General features: G+C 43.4%; 1 protein-coding gene across 2 annotated transcripts in view; it reads right to left on the reverse strand.

Annotated features, from left to right (window-relative positions):
• ST7 (suppression of tumorigenicity 7) overlaps positions 1–15,830 on the reverse strand; it is a 146,830-nt gene that overhangs the window by 56,710 nt on the left and 74,290 nt on the right. For both annotated transcript variants that reach the window (XM_040550216.1, XM_040550226.1), the window contains exons 2-3: positions 11,836–11,918; positions 3,318–3,477 (exon numbers count right to left, since the gene is read on the reverse strand). In XM_040550216.1, the coding sequence (XP_040406150.1) occupies positions 3,318–3,477; positions 11,836–11,918 (243 nt within the window). The remainder of the gene's footprint in view (positions 1–3,317; positions 3,478–11,835; positions 11,919–15,830) is intronic.

Genomic DNA, 15,830 nt, shown 5'->3' on the forward strand with positions numbered 1-15,830 from the left:
TTGGACTTGCAGCATTTTACCGTCTGCTTTCCATCACCAAAAAACAACCAGCATGTTTTTCCCAATGAGGTTCAGTAACATCGTTTCTAAAGAGATCTGCATCAGTTTTCAGGCAGGGTATCCACCCTGCTTCATACAATGCTGGTAAGTTTATGTCTGGTCCATTAAAGTAAGGGACAACCTCAAAATGGCAAGCGAAGCCTTTGTCTGTTTTCGTGGACCTAGCTCCCACTTGTGAGCATGAAGCTCAAGTGGCAAGGAGGGAAAGCATTTTACATAAATCATTTGTAGTAAGATAACACTTGCAACTCCACAAAAACTAGTCAAGTGGCAGAGGTGGTGGTGGGCTCTCAGCTTGGGCCCTGCACGGCATAATATGAGCCAAACAACGACATGGAAAGGGAGGGTATCTGGGAAGAATACAGGCAGTGACTACACACCTGCATCTTTCAACTAACCACTTCATCGGGTAGCCAGTATCAGAAAGCTCCACTGGTTTGCTCACAGAAGCACTCAATCAAGCTGTTGGCTTGTGCAGCCAGAGGGTACGGCTCTTCATCAAGCTTCAATCTGACAGCTCTCACATAATGTGACTTGCAATCCGTAGTAAATATTAAACTAATATCAGCCTCCTCAGAGATTTAATAGTTCCAGGGGTACCATTCAAAGGCTTGGCTTACTCTGTTTGCAACAAATAAGATTTGCCAACAACCATTTGATCGCAGTGATACCATTCTTTGTGCTCAACTTATTCAACTTTTGGTGGTTATGCTTTGTGTGGGCACAGCACTTCCCCGCTGTAGCAGGGGAAGGGGGGCTGGGGAACAAACAGGGGAGGTGAAGAAGGCATTTTTATTACCACCTCCTGTCCTGGGGGTAGTTTGGCATCTGTCTGGATTGTTAAACATGATGTGCTCTTTGTTGCTTTTGTCTTGGGATCTGCTGATACCATGGTTTCAGTGCAATAATCTTCCAAATAATTCTTCCAGACTTTCTGAGGATGAACATATCTACTGCAATATTCTACAACAGTCAAACATCTACATAGGAAAACATGGTGAACCAAGTGAAAAAGCCATCTTCAGCCTGTTGGATAGTGAAAGAAATATCCCAGTACAGATGCCTGACAAACTCAAAAGGTTGCCTTTTCTGTTACATTACAAACTAATAATACACTATAACTATGTCCTTATTTTGTATAGGCAATACAGACTTCTTGAATATTACCCTTTCAGCCCCTTACTCAACGGTCACGTTTTGAGCACTGGTATCTTTCTGGAAGCATGAATAGCAGGCTTTCTGTATAGACACACTGTACAAAGACACTGTTAGAGGAATTTGTAGAAGCGAGAGCCTGGGCACTGAAAGCAAACCCACTCCCTGACTACGTCTTTGTATCGGGAAAGTCAAAATGCTTGGGTGAACCTCATTAGTCAAAATACTGTGCCTTCTGCTTTAAAATGATGGGGGTTATTTCGGAGTTGCTGAAGTGTGACAGCACACACTGATGAGTGCACACAGGTGTTTCCACGCCACCCCATGCTTTCTGCCAGTTCACCCAAATCTAATATCCTGCACCACGCAGCGCTGCTATTCATGGCCTCTCCTCAGATGGGAATGACAGCAGCTGAATTTACAGTGCTATATGGAGGCTTCCCCAAGTGCAAATATCCAGCAGAGAGCAAGGTTTTTTGAGGCCACTTACTTTAACTTGTGAGTTCAAAGCTAATTTTCGTTTGCTTGTTTTCATGAGCACTGAAGAGCTGAAGTAAAAGTTGCCAGGTACAGACATAGGTACCTCAGTTCCTAAACACCATGTTCTCCTTAACCGAATTTGTTCTTTTTTCTTTTCCTCATTTGTCAATTCTGATATATTTTAAAAGCCTGTAGAGGAAACAAATTTAATGGCAGCCTAATTGACTCTGGGGTCACATCCCCAGTGAAAGCTGAATTAATTTCTAATATTACAATCTGCATGCTCAGCTTAGGCTGAAACAGTTAAACCTTGTTTTACAGATTAGGAAAGCAAGCAGTGAGACCACTGCTCTGACTTCTGAAGCAATATCTACAGCTCAAGCCAGAAGCCTGAGTCTGTCACAGCTTCTTCACCCCTCGTGGCCTTGGTCGTCAGTCCATCGCCCCAGGCAGCTGAGCCAGCCAAGCAGGGCGGTCAGCTCCCCTGGGATCCCCAGCCAGCCCTGGCGGATCAATGCTCCAGGGGCTGATGCACCTCAGGAGGGCTGCTTCTTGCTGGCTGCCTCTCAGAGGAACACCCTGGCAAGCAGGCACCCAGCACCAGGTGCCTCGGCAGTCCCAGCTCTGTAAGGTAGACTAGGTGACCTGCAGAGACGGACGGTCTGTGGGAGAGCTGGGGCAGGACACAGCTGGCTCTGTTCAACACTGCTGGGTGTCAGAGCTTGCTACTTCTGGTTTAATATTGTCTTTTTCACCGGAGCAAATGTATGCGTGTTCGTTATAATTAAACAGAAGTGTGTAACAAAAATTACACCTCATACATTTTTACCCTTCATGTAAGGCTGTCAACACACCTCCTAAACCCTATGTTCATTCAGAATAATTAGGTGCATTAGAAATGAGGCCCCAGCATGTCATGGACAACTTTCGAGACTTGAACTGCCCAGACTCAGACACCTTCAGCCTGGTTGGAAGCACCCACTGAATTTCGTAGGAGCTGTGAAAGCTCAGGAAAATCTATCCCAAATGCCTGAAATCAAGCACCCTAAACTGGAGGCCTCTGTTTAAAACCTGGCTGCGTTAGGACTTGCCCAAAGCCACCAAGCAAATCAGCAGCAGAGCCAGGAACAGAACAAGCCCTTAGGCTATTAAGAGCCACTGTGCTTCCACTTGCTGAAGGGAAATCCAAATGTTGCTCACTTACTGCTCATATTATCTAAAAAATAAAGCAAAGCAAAAGCAGATGGGCAATCATTTTTTCTGATTATTTTTGACAACGTGCTTCCTGGTTTTCATATGTTCTTTTAATTCCTGAAAAGAACTAAAAGGAAAAGCCTTTAGAAACGATATGGCAGAAAGAGCAAGTGCAAGACATGCAGGGGCTTCAGGAGAGGAGCAAACCGCTGCCTCGGCACCTCAGCCTGGGCGAGTGGTGTTGGTCTGGCATGGTCAGGGCGAGGGATTAATGGGGCAGCCCTGTGCAGGTGGCACTTGGCTGACCCTTGGCTCCTCAGGGCCGACTCCTGGCTCCTGGGGGCTGACCTCTGGCTCCTGGGGGCTGACCCCTGGCTCCCCATGGGCAGCGCCGAGGGCCGGGGACCCGCGGGGAGGCCGCCCCTCACCTGAGACGCTCTGCCGGCTGGAGTCCGCCTCGCCGCCGGCGGCGTTGGCCGTGCTGGGCGCGCTGTTGTCCACCCCGCCCAGCAGAGGTCGCAGGTGGCTCACCGAGACCTGCTCGATGAAGGACGTGCCGTACTTGCGGAAGTACCACCACTCGAAGATCTGCAACACAGCCGTCAGTGGCCCCGCGGCCCCCGCAGCGGCCCCCGCGGCCGCCCCCGGGGGTGCCGGGGGCTCGCAGCCCGCCCGCGGTCCCTGCCGAGCCCGGGCTGACTGCCGGGAGGCCGCCTTCCTCCGGCAACAACAGCGAAAAAAACCCTCTCCCTTGCATCAAATTATGTCCTTCGGAGGCTTTCAAAATTGCGAGGGCCATTGTTTTGAGGTGACTTCTAACGAGAGCCCCCATCCATCCATCCCACGCGAGGCTGCACGCAGGGCTGTGCTCCTGCCTCAGCTCCCTCCCTCCACGGGCAGTGGAAAAAAGATGAGGAAAAGCAGGTTTGCTCCTTTTCCTGGCAATGCCTCCGAAGGATCTCACCACATTTCATTTAAAAAACGTTTAAAGTACCGAACAAAACCCCTGAAACCCAATCTTACACCTTTTAAAGGACTATTTTTTTCCCCCCCAACAGAGCTAGCTGTGTTTTGTTTTGTATTCCTGACTTGCCATGATTCCGAATTAAATTTCAGGCTTTTCGTTCAGCTAGAAAATCAGATATATATATATATATATATATATATATATATATTTATATATATATATAGATATACATGTAGCTCTGCTTAACAAATCATTCCACAGCCTAAAAGAACCCCTGGAAATTGAAATTATGCACATAAATATACATTTGCTGTATTTTCACAGAGAAATTATATTTTTGGGGTAAGAACAGACATTTTAGGAAACCACATAAACCTGGAAATGAAGACTATTTCATATAAACAGGGAAAAGATTTTGAGTGTAACACACACTTCAAATGAGTATATCCTAAAGGGTTTGCAGTTGCACTTCCATCGTCAGCCAAACATCTATACACCAACAGAAACAAAACCAAACTTTTTTTTTTGGAAAATTAGGCAGTCCTTTCTAGCACTGATTAACCCTGAAATTGTGAATGAACGATCTTTGCTCTTTTTATTTTTCTCCGTCTCCGTGTTTTATGTGAGTGCTGAGAACTTTTACAAAATCCTTACAACCCAGTTATTTACCAGCCCTTACTACAGCCCTCCACAGTCAGCACCCAGTGAATTCACACAGCCTGCCCAGCCTGGGCGCTGCCGGGGGAGCTCTCAGGGGCTGGCAAGGATTTGGGCTGTGGGACACCCGGAGTCTGCAGCAAGGTTCACGTTGGGCTCCACGCCTTCCCTGAATCGCACCTGAATCACCAAAAATGGTCTCCCTATTTCTGTATTTTTTGCTTTTTGAAGTCCTCTTGAGCTCTTTATGTAATTGAACTCTCTTCTCTCAGTCTCCATAGGATTGTCTGTAGAGGATACTGGATACTTTTTTTTTTTTTTTCTTCTTCAAACCATTTCATAGGGGAAAAACTCCATAGGGGCATAGCAAGAAAGTATTCCTCTCCAAAGGTTACTGTAATATGTTCAGCACTGGTGCTTCCCCTAATTCCAGCTGTGTTGCTAAAGTATCCAAGAGCATTCATATGGAAGAAGCTGATGCTAACTGTGCTGGATGGAGTGGGAACGTAGCTGGTGGCCATATATCAACTTCACATAAGCATGTGTGGCAGCCCTGGAGACCACTTGGTCCCCAAAACAACCTAATGGCTCTTCTTGGAGACATCAACAAGGAAGAATAAAGAAGTTTTTTGAGGAGAAGACAGAACGGCTACTAACGTGAACAGATAAAGGTCACAAGCGCTGGGGAAGATAAACAGATGCTCAGAGGGAAACCAGAACATAAACATATCTGGATCTTTGTGAACTCTGCGTTCCTGGCAAATCACTGAAATCCCTCGCAGCATGAATAGCTCCTACCTGTGTTTGTCACTCTGTGTGTTCCCTAGGGATGCACCCAGGTGGGAACCTTGGGAGGCAGGGGCAGACCTGTGAGGAAGTATCACCGTATGCTGCTCTGCACTGATGCACTTTCCAGGCATCCACCACTGCCTGCGTTTCTCCAAATGCTAGGGATGATGGACAGGGAGCTGGCACAGGCAAGTCTTTGGGTTCAGCTCTTCTCATGCTCTTCCACAACACTTTCTAAAGGGTTGACAGTCTAAATCTTATGATCATAACCTAAGCAGCCAAGATATGGCCGACCATCAGAAAAAGACCGTGCTGTAAGACACAGTCACAGCTCTGCTCTGAGTGTATGCTTTTGTACTGTCTTTGGCAACTTCGAAGCCTGAACACAACTCAAGCCCCAGTTGTGCCTATCCAAGGCTTCAAAGGACATGGTTTTTAGGAATCAAGAATTACAGTTTTGTACTGAGACACAGGACACTGAGTATCACTGTAACAGAGTCAGGGACTGAAGTACAGCTGCCAGACTGGCCTCTCAAAACTCTCGGTAGTTACAGACTGTCATCTAACTGGCTTTATGCTTTCTTGAAGAAAAAGAGGAAAAAAAAGATTTTTCAAAATGTGTTAATAATTCCCTGCTTATTACTTCATCTATAAACAGCTTTTACATAAAAAAAAAGAGTACTTATGACCTCATTTGCCCTGCGTAACTGTACACAAATTGGGAAACTGTCACACTGAATTTCAGTGAAACTGAGGATACAAGCAGAAGGAATGCATGTATGCTGTCACTACTACAGTTCAGCTGAGTGACAGGAACTTGTCAAAACATGTGGTACAGCTGTAAGTTCCTCCTTAGCCTTACAAATACATTAATTACTTTTAAAAAGGGGATTAAAGCTCCTAAACCTTCTAAGACATCTTTGAGAAATATTTGCAATGTTGAGTGAATCCAGTGCCAGGGAACATAAACCAGATCTCAATGCATACCAGCTCCTAGAAAATGAAGCCATAAATCATCACCACAATATGCCTTTGCTTAGAGTGATTTGTTCAGGGTGTATGAGAAGGTAATATGTAATCTGGTATTGAAGTCAAAACAATAAATTGCCTTCACAGTATTTCTGCACCTTTTTCAGACAGCGTCAGCCGTTTTGAAACCTGATTTCTATAAACAAGTTTGATTTCTGACTGTACCAGCCAGTTTGAAGGCAATGTGAAGTCAACAAGCTTTTGACAGTTCAGCAGAGATCATCTGGCAGAATAATAGCTAACTACACAGATTAATTACCTGTAGAAAGAGATCTGGATCAGAGAGGAAATTAGGGAGAAAAGTCGTTTCTGCACCACCTCTGAAAGCAAAGGCCACCTCATTTAGTGGTATTTACCTTTAGAAGAAGGTGTCCCTGCCCATGGCAGGGGGTTGGAACTGGGTGATCTTTCAGGTCCCTTCCAACCCAAACCATTCTGTGATTGAATGATTCATTTCTCTCATATACATGGAGTGGAAGGGGAGCTCATCTTCACAGCAGTAGCAAATTTCTCTGGGTTCTCTCCAGTTGGTGCCTGTTCTTTCATATTTGAACAGGGTCAAACATCTCCAGACTCTCAAGGGGTCTTTAAACCTTCACAAAGGCCAAGTTAAAACCCTGTTCTGAACATTTCCAGCTTTGTGTTTTGAAGTCTAAATCTAGAATTCTTATTTTTCAGTCTGGTAGGGGTCATGCTTAACGTAAGAATATTTGATTTTGTAAAACCCATAAGGATGATTTCTACGAGTGCATGGCTATGAAAAAAAAAAAACAGCTCGTAGGCAGCAAAGATATTTGGGTCAAATAAAAGCTGGTTAATCACTCATAAATCTTAAAGCATTTCAGATACTTGTTTTGGACCTTTTTTGCCTCTGCTTCTCTATGCAGGTACTTCATTTCCCCTGTGCAATGAAAACATTACAGTTCCCCTCTTTCTTATCTCTGCTCTCACATACCAGATCTCACAATCCCAGATCGTTTTATTTCTCTGTGCAACAACAAATCCATTCTGCATCACTTGGATTATCTGATCTTCCCTCTTCGTTTTTCAGAACAGATACTCCACCAGAAATGCATCAGTCCACAAGGGAAGGTTTTAATGGCTGTTCTCACTGGACCAAATACTTACATCTATCAGCAATTTAAATTATGCTTTCCTGTTTATCGTATCCAAGACAGGCATCCTCTCTTACAGTGACTACTCTCTGTAGTCCTCTCCCAGTGTGTGTATTGAGTCTTCATCAGAAAAAGTAAAGAAAAGTTTGTAAACTTTTCTCTAAAAAGAGTGAAGTAAAAGTTTGCAGGCAACTTCCACAGCTTAGGGCTCTCATTCAGACTTCGAATTAGGCATCTAGGTCTCTGAGGAGTAAGATTTGGAATACTCTTCTAATATGAGGGGCGGTAACAACCAATCTAATGGGTCTAAATGAGGCTTACTCCCTTGAGGAGCAGGATAATGATAGCCGAGCATTCAATGGTTGAGCCCCTGTGATAAATAAAACAGGAGCGCAGCACATGTTTGACTGGCTCTGTCATCCACGCTGTTTATTTGTCAGCACGCTGCCTGGCCTGCGCCAACTCTCCCTGACAATGACTGGATGTGTTCGAGGGATATCACAGCCCAGGGGCTGTTTCCAGTAGATAGTATAGGAAAGATCACCCTGCTTTGGGAAGCAAGAGTGTTTATCCATACGGATGAGATGATACAATGCTACTTATCCTTGAAAAGAGAAAGCCCCTTGGTCTGCGATGCTAGCAACCACCTTATGCAAAATAGCTATTTACCTACACTTTATCTGCCTCTGGAAATACAGGAAGGGGAAAGAAAATAATATATTGCCTGGCCTAACCGCAGGACTTCTCTCAGTGCTTGGTAAGTGCCACTTGTTACGCCTTCACCGGGTTACAGGCTGCCTTCCTGCAGACCCTTCCTCTCTCATCAGCTACCTGGCAAATGTTTCCAATTTCTCAGGAGCTCCCTACAAGGACTCTGCCCTCCCTGACCTGTCAGCCTCCACCGAGCAGAGCAGAAGCTTTGAACAATTACCACGTATCAGTCTTCAGCTGCCAAAGATTGTCCCTGTACAAACGTCAGACTTCCACAGAATCTGTGGGAACACCCAGAATTCGGGCACCTTTCTGCCCCTCTGCAGCAGACTACACAAAGGTAACAGAACAACTAAATAAATAAACACAGAAGAACAGTTAATATCTACAAGAAATAATTCAGGTCCTCTTTGAGACTTCCTCCACTAGCACCATCAGTTGTAAAAAAGCAGAAAACTGTTATTTGCCCCAAGCTCTGACACAGAATAATAAGGCTTTCTTGGTGGAGCTTCAAGACTGGGGTTCACTGCTGCCTGAGATTTGTTAGAACCCAGACTCTATCAGCTTGAAGTCCAAACACCACAACAACTTTCACCCTGGTGGTAACATATTAAATATGCAGCCTTACTGAGAAATCTCAGTGGCATTTAGGAACACAGTTGCAGTTCACAGCATTTGCCCTACATCAGTCGTGTTCCGTGTTACCCTACCTGTGGCAAACTTCAGCCTCTTGACACCAAATACAATACAGCTCCGCTGGATTCTCTGTGTCAGAACCCCGTTTTTCAGTGAATTGAAAGTAACTGTGGTGGAACCAAGTTTCCAATATAACATTTTTAATGTAGTTTGGGACTTCATTTAGTTCCTATTTTTAATGTCAAAAATAGTGCTGGGGTGAATTCAAAAGATGCTAAGTTGTTCATTTTAAACTATGTGCTGTAAAGTAATTATTAAGGAGAACGGTTGAGATAGAAAAGGCTTTTCTGTACTGTTCTGAGCTATCCAGAAAAAAAGAAAGGGTTTGACATCCTTGCTTCAGATCACATAATCTACAGTAAGGCCAGAATTTTACCTAAAGAATGAAAACAAAGAGACAAAATAAGACAGGAGAGTACTGTTCTGCAAAGGAGTCACGTAGCGTGCAATTCCCCAGAGCTGAACTCTGCAGAGTCATTGTTTCATGATCCAAACATGAAACAGAATAAGCATTCACTTTCCCATTGGTCACCACACTTCTGAAATGATGGAATTTTCCCTCATTTCATAACCTGCCGTGCTGTGATTTCTCCTTCTGATTGGGAATTGCAGCCCACCAGTAGTGGAAACAAATCTGCCAGACCATATGGTGGAAAATTCCAAGGAATATCATTACATCTATTCTGGCAGATACCCTAGTGATGTAGATTTGAGAGGAGAATGTTTATTTTATAAAAGGGTTTCATTTAATACCACTAGCAGGTCTAAGAATCCTTTAGAACTGCAGATGCTACATGGCAGGTGAGTGGGTGGTATTGTAAGCAATTCAGCATGTTATAGGGCCATTGGTAAACAGCAATACTGTTAAGAAATAGTAAGTCTGAAGCATAATTGGGCTAGAGAATGGCTAGCATGCCTCAGTAGAACTTGCCCAGTTGTCTTTCCTGATGATGATCCTGATGATGACCATTTTCCATGGTCTACTTAAGCCGCAGTTTCCTCTTTCCATGGCCTTCTCTGCTGAGTTCTTTTTCCATCATCCAGTTTACAGATCACATGTTCCTCTCAGCACATGCACTTTTCCCTACAGCCTAGGGTTCCTGACTGTCACCTACCTGGCCTATGTTTCTTGTGCATATTTAGGACAGTGGCATATAAGCATCACACAAAAACTGACAGAAGAAGTGAAGGTCCACAAAAAAAGCTTTCAACACAAAACAGGCTTTCAGTCTTCTTTCAGTCTTTGTCTACACCTCCGTCACCTCACTGTTCCTTTAACTTATTCATAAAGGACTCTGTCATGCACCACTTAGTGAAATTTCTTTGGCTAAGGCTCACTCAGTCTCATCTCTTCTTGGAAGGCTTCTATAGGTGCCCTTTTCCCCTTCATCACATCACAGCCATGAATGCAACTTGCCACCTGCTTCTTGCACTTTCCATCCAAGTACTGCACTTAGCAATTTCTTGCTCACAAGTCTCCTACTGAGCTCATTCCTCAGAAATTGCTATCATGACTACAGTACAAAATGTAACTACATTTAAAATCATGCTATACACAGACAATTTAGTTACACATAATTTAGCCTCTCTCGGGTTTTTGTTCCTGTTTGATTCTGTAACATATTTCCATAGATACAGACTATTTTTTTCCTTGCCAATTCCTCCAGCTGTCTTCAATGGCCAGCAACAAATATGAGATTGTGCCTGTGGAACCAATGTATTTTCCTCATTCCTTCTTATCTTGTTTGTGGGGCCTGGCCTTTTGAATGCTTCTCCTTTCTGAGTGAGATTACTGAATGTAACAGTCAGTATATTCCTCCTGTGCATTTGAGTGCGTTGCACCAAACTGAACCAAGTCTTGCAGGTCTGGCTGCTGAACCTCAGCATTCATGTTCTGAAAGAACTGCGGATGTCTCCAGAGCTCTGTCCTGTGCTTTGGGGCTCAATCCATGCAGTCATGATGAATGCCCAAGGTGCAGGCATTAAGTAATTGCTTTCTGCCACAAGCAAACCCCAGAGCAAGGCAGAGCAGCAGTGCACCTGACACTTTATACCTGAAATCATCTAAGTGATGAGAGTCTCACAGGCATTTAGGAGTGAAGGATGGCATTTCTTTGTCTACAACAAGCAGTGTGGAAGTGAGAGCTCCTCTGAGGTCAGCAGATACACGGCGATGTGAACCAGCCCCTGGTGATGACCTTCATTTGTGTCAGCAGAAAGCCACTCTCAGCTTTACTCAGTATAAGCATAATACCCGAAGTACACCTTGCAGACTGCTGGACTTTTTTTACCTCAGCTTGTTTCTGTAAAGACAATGAATAAAATCCAGAGCAAATGCTCTGCTTTTGACTCCTCCGTTGTGATGGCATTATGATTCAGTCCACTGCATCGATTTGCACGATGAGGCCCTCAGGGATTATATATGGGAGGAGTTTTTTTTTTTTAAAGTGGTTTGAAAATATTCTTTAGACCTTTAAACAAATAGGCAGACATGTATTGAGAAAGATTTTTAAAGTGAAGATGTGAAACAATCTGCCTTTGGAATTCTGGCAGTAAAACTAGGCATGTTGCTAATATTCTAGTCGCCGTTTCTCTAGTAAATCCTGCTGCAACTTTCTAAACTGAGCAAGTGAAGCTGAGAGAGTTGATGCCTCTCCTCCTCTTCTTTTCACCACTCTTGTTATTTCTGTAGTACTTGTCAATGGAAGCACTTAATGTGCAAGCACTTGTTCTGATTTATTATAGGGTTGTTTGTTAGTGGGACACAGCGTCCTTCAAGATTTTTTTTCTTCAAAGAAATATAGTGCTGAAGCATTTCCTCTCTCTTTTTTTTAAAACAGACATAGAAGGACAAAATTTATGTGCTGCAAAATGTAGGTTTAGAAAACAGAAGTGACACCCATTAATCTCATCAAAGCTTAAAATCCCATTCTGAATGAGAGAATCAATTTGTAAAGTGATATTAATATATCTGGTACTTACCAAAATAAGTCCCGAGATTAGTGAGGAGGTGCCTGTCAGGGCAACATAGAACTTGGGGGTTAACGTGTTCAAAAACATACTCACTGAAAAAGAAAAAAAAAAGAGAGGAAACCATGAGTACAAGAGCAGGACATGTTCGCCCCATGTGTCCCCTCCTCCTCCCAGCCGCTCTCCAACTTCAAGCAAGTTATTAGCTTAATTCTGATAAAAAAGTTTCCAGAACATCCTGTTTCATCTGCCTCGCATGACAAAGTAGAAGATGAGACTGCTACGTGCAGAGTTTTGTTTTCACAAGAGTCCATCACAAGGCCATGTACAACAGTCGCACACATGTACGGACGGGTCTTTCCTACTGCAGTCAGCATTCCACTGCCACTGACTTCAGGATTCCCCGGGATATATGGAAGATTTCTGATTATCTACCTTTGCTACTCCATCGCAGTTAGAAGTCTAATGGGTTGGTCTCAATGTGTTGTGTTGAACTTTGTCTCAACATCCTGCATCGTCTTCGTCGAAACAATTTTTTAAAGCCTGTTATTTTTCATTGCTTTCATTCTTCATTCCTCACTTATAAAGTAGGAGATAATAGCATTTCCCTAACTTGCTCCTCTGCATTACAATTAGTGAAGCACACAGATAGTACGGCAATGGCGAATAAATGCATAACACAGATTAGGAAAAGACCTAACAGGCTTTCTGATAGATTTTATTAAAACAACAGCAACAACACCACCACTACCCAGATTATCTAGGATACAATCTGCCCTATCCAGGGCAGAAGCAAAGCCAGACAAGCTGCAAGGAACAACAAAACCACTGGTATGCACTCCTGGAAATTCGAAGGGCTTTTCTAGTCATACCACATTTTGGGAGCTGCTGAGAGAATCAACAGGTAGTCTTGCTCAGACACCCATAGAAAATCCCTATGGACTTGAGAAAATAAAATACCCTTTTAGTAGTTTTTGGATACTCCACAGAAGCTATTAGAGAGAACTGGAGCTCTTATGCTAAATCCCAGATGTTTAAAGAGAAAACGTCAACTACCCGTCACCTCCATCTTGTATGAACGGACCTGTTGTCCGTTAAACTGCACAGGGGGCTAGAATATTGTCTGTAAAAAAACTACTGGTCTCATCCTGAACCAGTGCCAAAGTATCCCTCACACATACATACATACATACGTGTGCATTCATACATATGTATCTGTACATATGCAGGCGTATATAGGCAAAATGCTCTAGTCATCTTCATCCGTGTCTGAAGAAGGAACTGACAATAGTTAACAGGTAAATTTAACAGGCTTGTAGCAGCCTACCTACTGAACAGTCATTTAAAAACACTGATAAAAGACCTGCAGGTGTAGGCGGGAGGCCCTCAGCTCATTCTGTTCCCTTTAGAAATGATACTTGCTGAAATTAAAGAATGTAGAGCCGAGAAATGAAGAGAAGACGATGACAGCAGGATACAAATCATCAAACATTTGATTAATTTTCCATAACCAGTAAAATAGAAAATTGTTTTCCAGAAATGCACTGCTAAAACTGATTGAAACATTGCAAATTAGCTGCTTTGTTTGGATTTTAGCTGTATAGTTAGTCACTGTTGTGTGGTGTCTTTTTTCTTGAAATTGCCATAAATTATTAAAATGTGCCATTTTCTGCTCCACTGGAGTAGCATTAAGCATCAAGCTGATATTGTAAAGAACTAGTTTGTGGGTTTTAATTCCATCTCCCATTATTTTTCACAGATGAGTTGGGTGCCAAATTCTCCGTTACTGTAAATCAGCACAACATCCCCCACCTTACTGTGTGCAGTGGAGCTACACTGATTTATACCGGCTCCGGCTCAACAGTTGGGATTTTCCCACATCTCATTGCTTTTTTTTTCCTGTTTCCATTATTTTTCTTTTTTTTTTCAATGTCTAATGCACACTGACTTTGAAATAGTAGTCCCTGCTTACTCCAGCCCCAGTATCTACTAAGAAAGAAGAGGAAGACAGACACCGAAATAGCTTTAGCTTCTACACACCACCCATGAGTCCTTTAGAAGAAACATTCCTCATTCTGGAATGCAAATGTAAACCAGAGACATAATCAAACGGAGTCACTGGGGATATTTCAGCCTGCCAGTGAAATTGCTTCCTGTGCTGAGGTCAGGATATTCCTGGGAGAAAATACTCTGTCGTGGGGTATAGATGTGCATGCCCCCCATGCAGCCCAGGGCTGCTGCAGTGCCAACAATAACACCAAGAGCCAAGCAGCGGGAGAGACTTTACAGAGGTGCTTTCTCTTCTCCTCCTCTGCCGTAGCTTCACAGCTCATGGAATGCCAGAACTTTCCCAATTAAACTGGAAACATTACCCTAGAGGAAATTTGAATTCCAAGGGCATTAAATAGAAAAACCTAAAAATTTACCAAAGCTGTGAAGGCATCTGAGCCTCCTGCGTTTTAGAAGATTCCATGGGAAGGTAGCCATTTGAAGACGGATATAGTCTATTTGCTTTAAATTCCTACTGCCTCTTCCATTAAAAAATGCTGCAAATAGAACAAAATTCCTTAAGTGGTGACAACGTTCTCCCTTACCATTACTGACTGCTATCAGTACACGTCACTCTGGGAAACGCATCCCCATTTGGAAGAGCCCTCTCCACAAATCAGACTACAAGCTGCTCACCAGTAGAGCAGAATGAGCGAGCGTCTTAAGAATTGATGTTAGCTTTGGTCTGTCACCACATCTGTTACGAGCAATTTATTCTGATTTATAGACAATCAGATCCAAATGGAGATAGGCTTTTATTTATCTGTCATCTGCACCACTGTTACTGTTCTGTTCTTTACTTACGTGTATGCTGGTGCTCGTTTGTGCTCTTTACTAGGGGCTGCTACAGTCGTTCACTTTTACAGCTTAATCGTGGGGACTGGCGAGGTGAGCAGGTGCGATGCTGGATGCTCTCAGACTGTAGGGTCTCTCCTCCCAGCTAACCAGCACGGTTCTGCTGCTTCATTTACAGTCGCATGCAATTAGCAGAGTTACTTAGCTGGCCTGCTTCTCTCTAATCCCTCTGCTGTTCTTCTTCCCACTGATTAATAAAAGAATCTTCTGTTCCATTATGAAAACTATCAACTTCTGCCAATTATTAACCACCTCCCCGGTCCCTTTGTCTCTGTAAATGTTAACTAAAGCAAACACTTTCTAATAAGAAACATATTTCCAAAACAATAAAACCAAGCACTGGAGAAGCTGTGGTCAGACTGTTTTTATGCTGAAGTCAATGAGAATTCAGTTTTTGTTTCACTGGAAACTACTTCAAGGTCCATTTTTCGTGATGTTAATCCCCAAAGTAAAAATCAATCCTCTTTTGGGTTATCTTATACGCATGATTATATATATATATATAAAGAGTAAAGAGTATTTCCTTATAGTCAGCATTCTGACCCTGGAGAAATCACTGTGAGGGCTATCCAGTATCTACATCCCTCCCTGCACCCCATATCAGACCCAGATTTCCTTCAGTGAGTTGCAGTAAACTGAAGATGGCATTAGATAACGCTAAATGTCCATCTGTTTAAATCTGCATAGCGGTATTTTTCCCCTCTATTTCTATTTCAGGAAAGCGAGGAGCAGAGAGAGGTTTCTGAGCAGCGAGAGTTGATGCTGGCTGAAGATGGCTGCAGAATAAGAAGTCAGGGAGAACCGCCAGCGCAAGGTGGTACTGCACGTGCTTCCTTCTGCATTCCTCACACGCCAGCATATGCCTCATTATTTCTGTGCACACAGGGAAGGTGGTACACTTACTCGGCTTGCATTATCAACACTTGTCTGTAACTCGGTAGCACTTAAAAAAGGCATCTAAGGAATATCCAGAGAGAGAAGCTTGCCTATATTTAACACCAATTGCCCAATGTCCCTACAGTGCCAACTCACTTGAAATTGCGGTTAAATCCCAATTATTTACAAAGGCTTTTGATAGTGAGTGATTTATTTTAGGTGTGTTA

Source organism: Cygnus olor, chromosome 1 (assembly GCF_009769625.2).
Source record: "Cygnus olor isolate bCygOlo1 chromosome 1, bCygOlo1.pri.v2, whole genome shotgun sequence".
In the NCBI taxonomy this organism is placed as follows: domain Eukaryota; kingdom Metazoa; phylum Chordata; class Aves; order Anseriformes; family Anatidae; genus Cygnus; species Cygnus olor.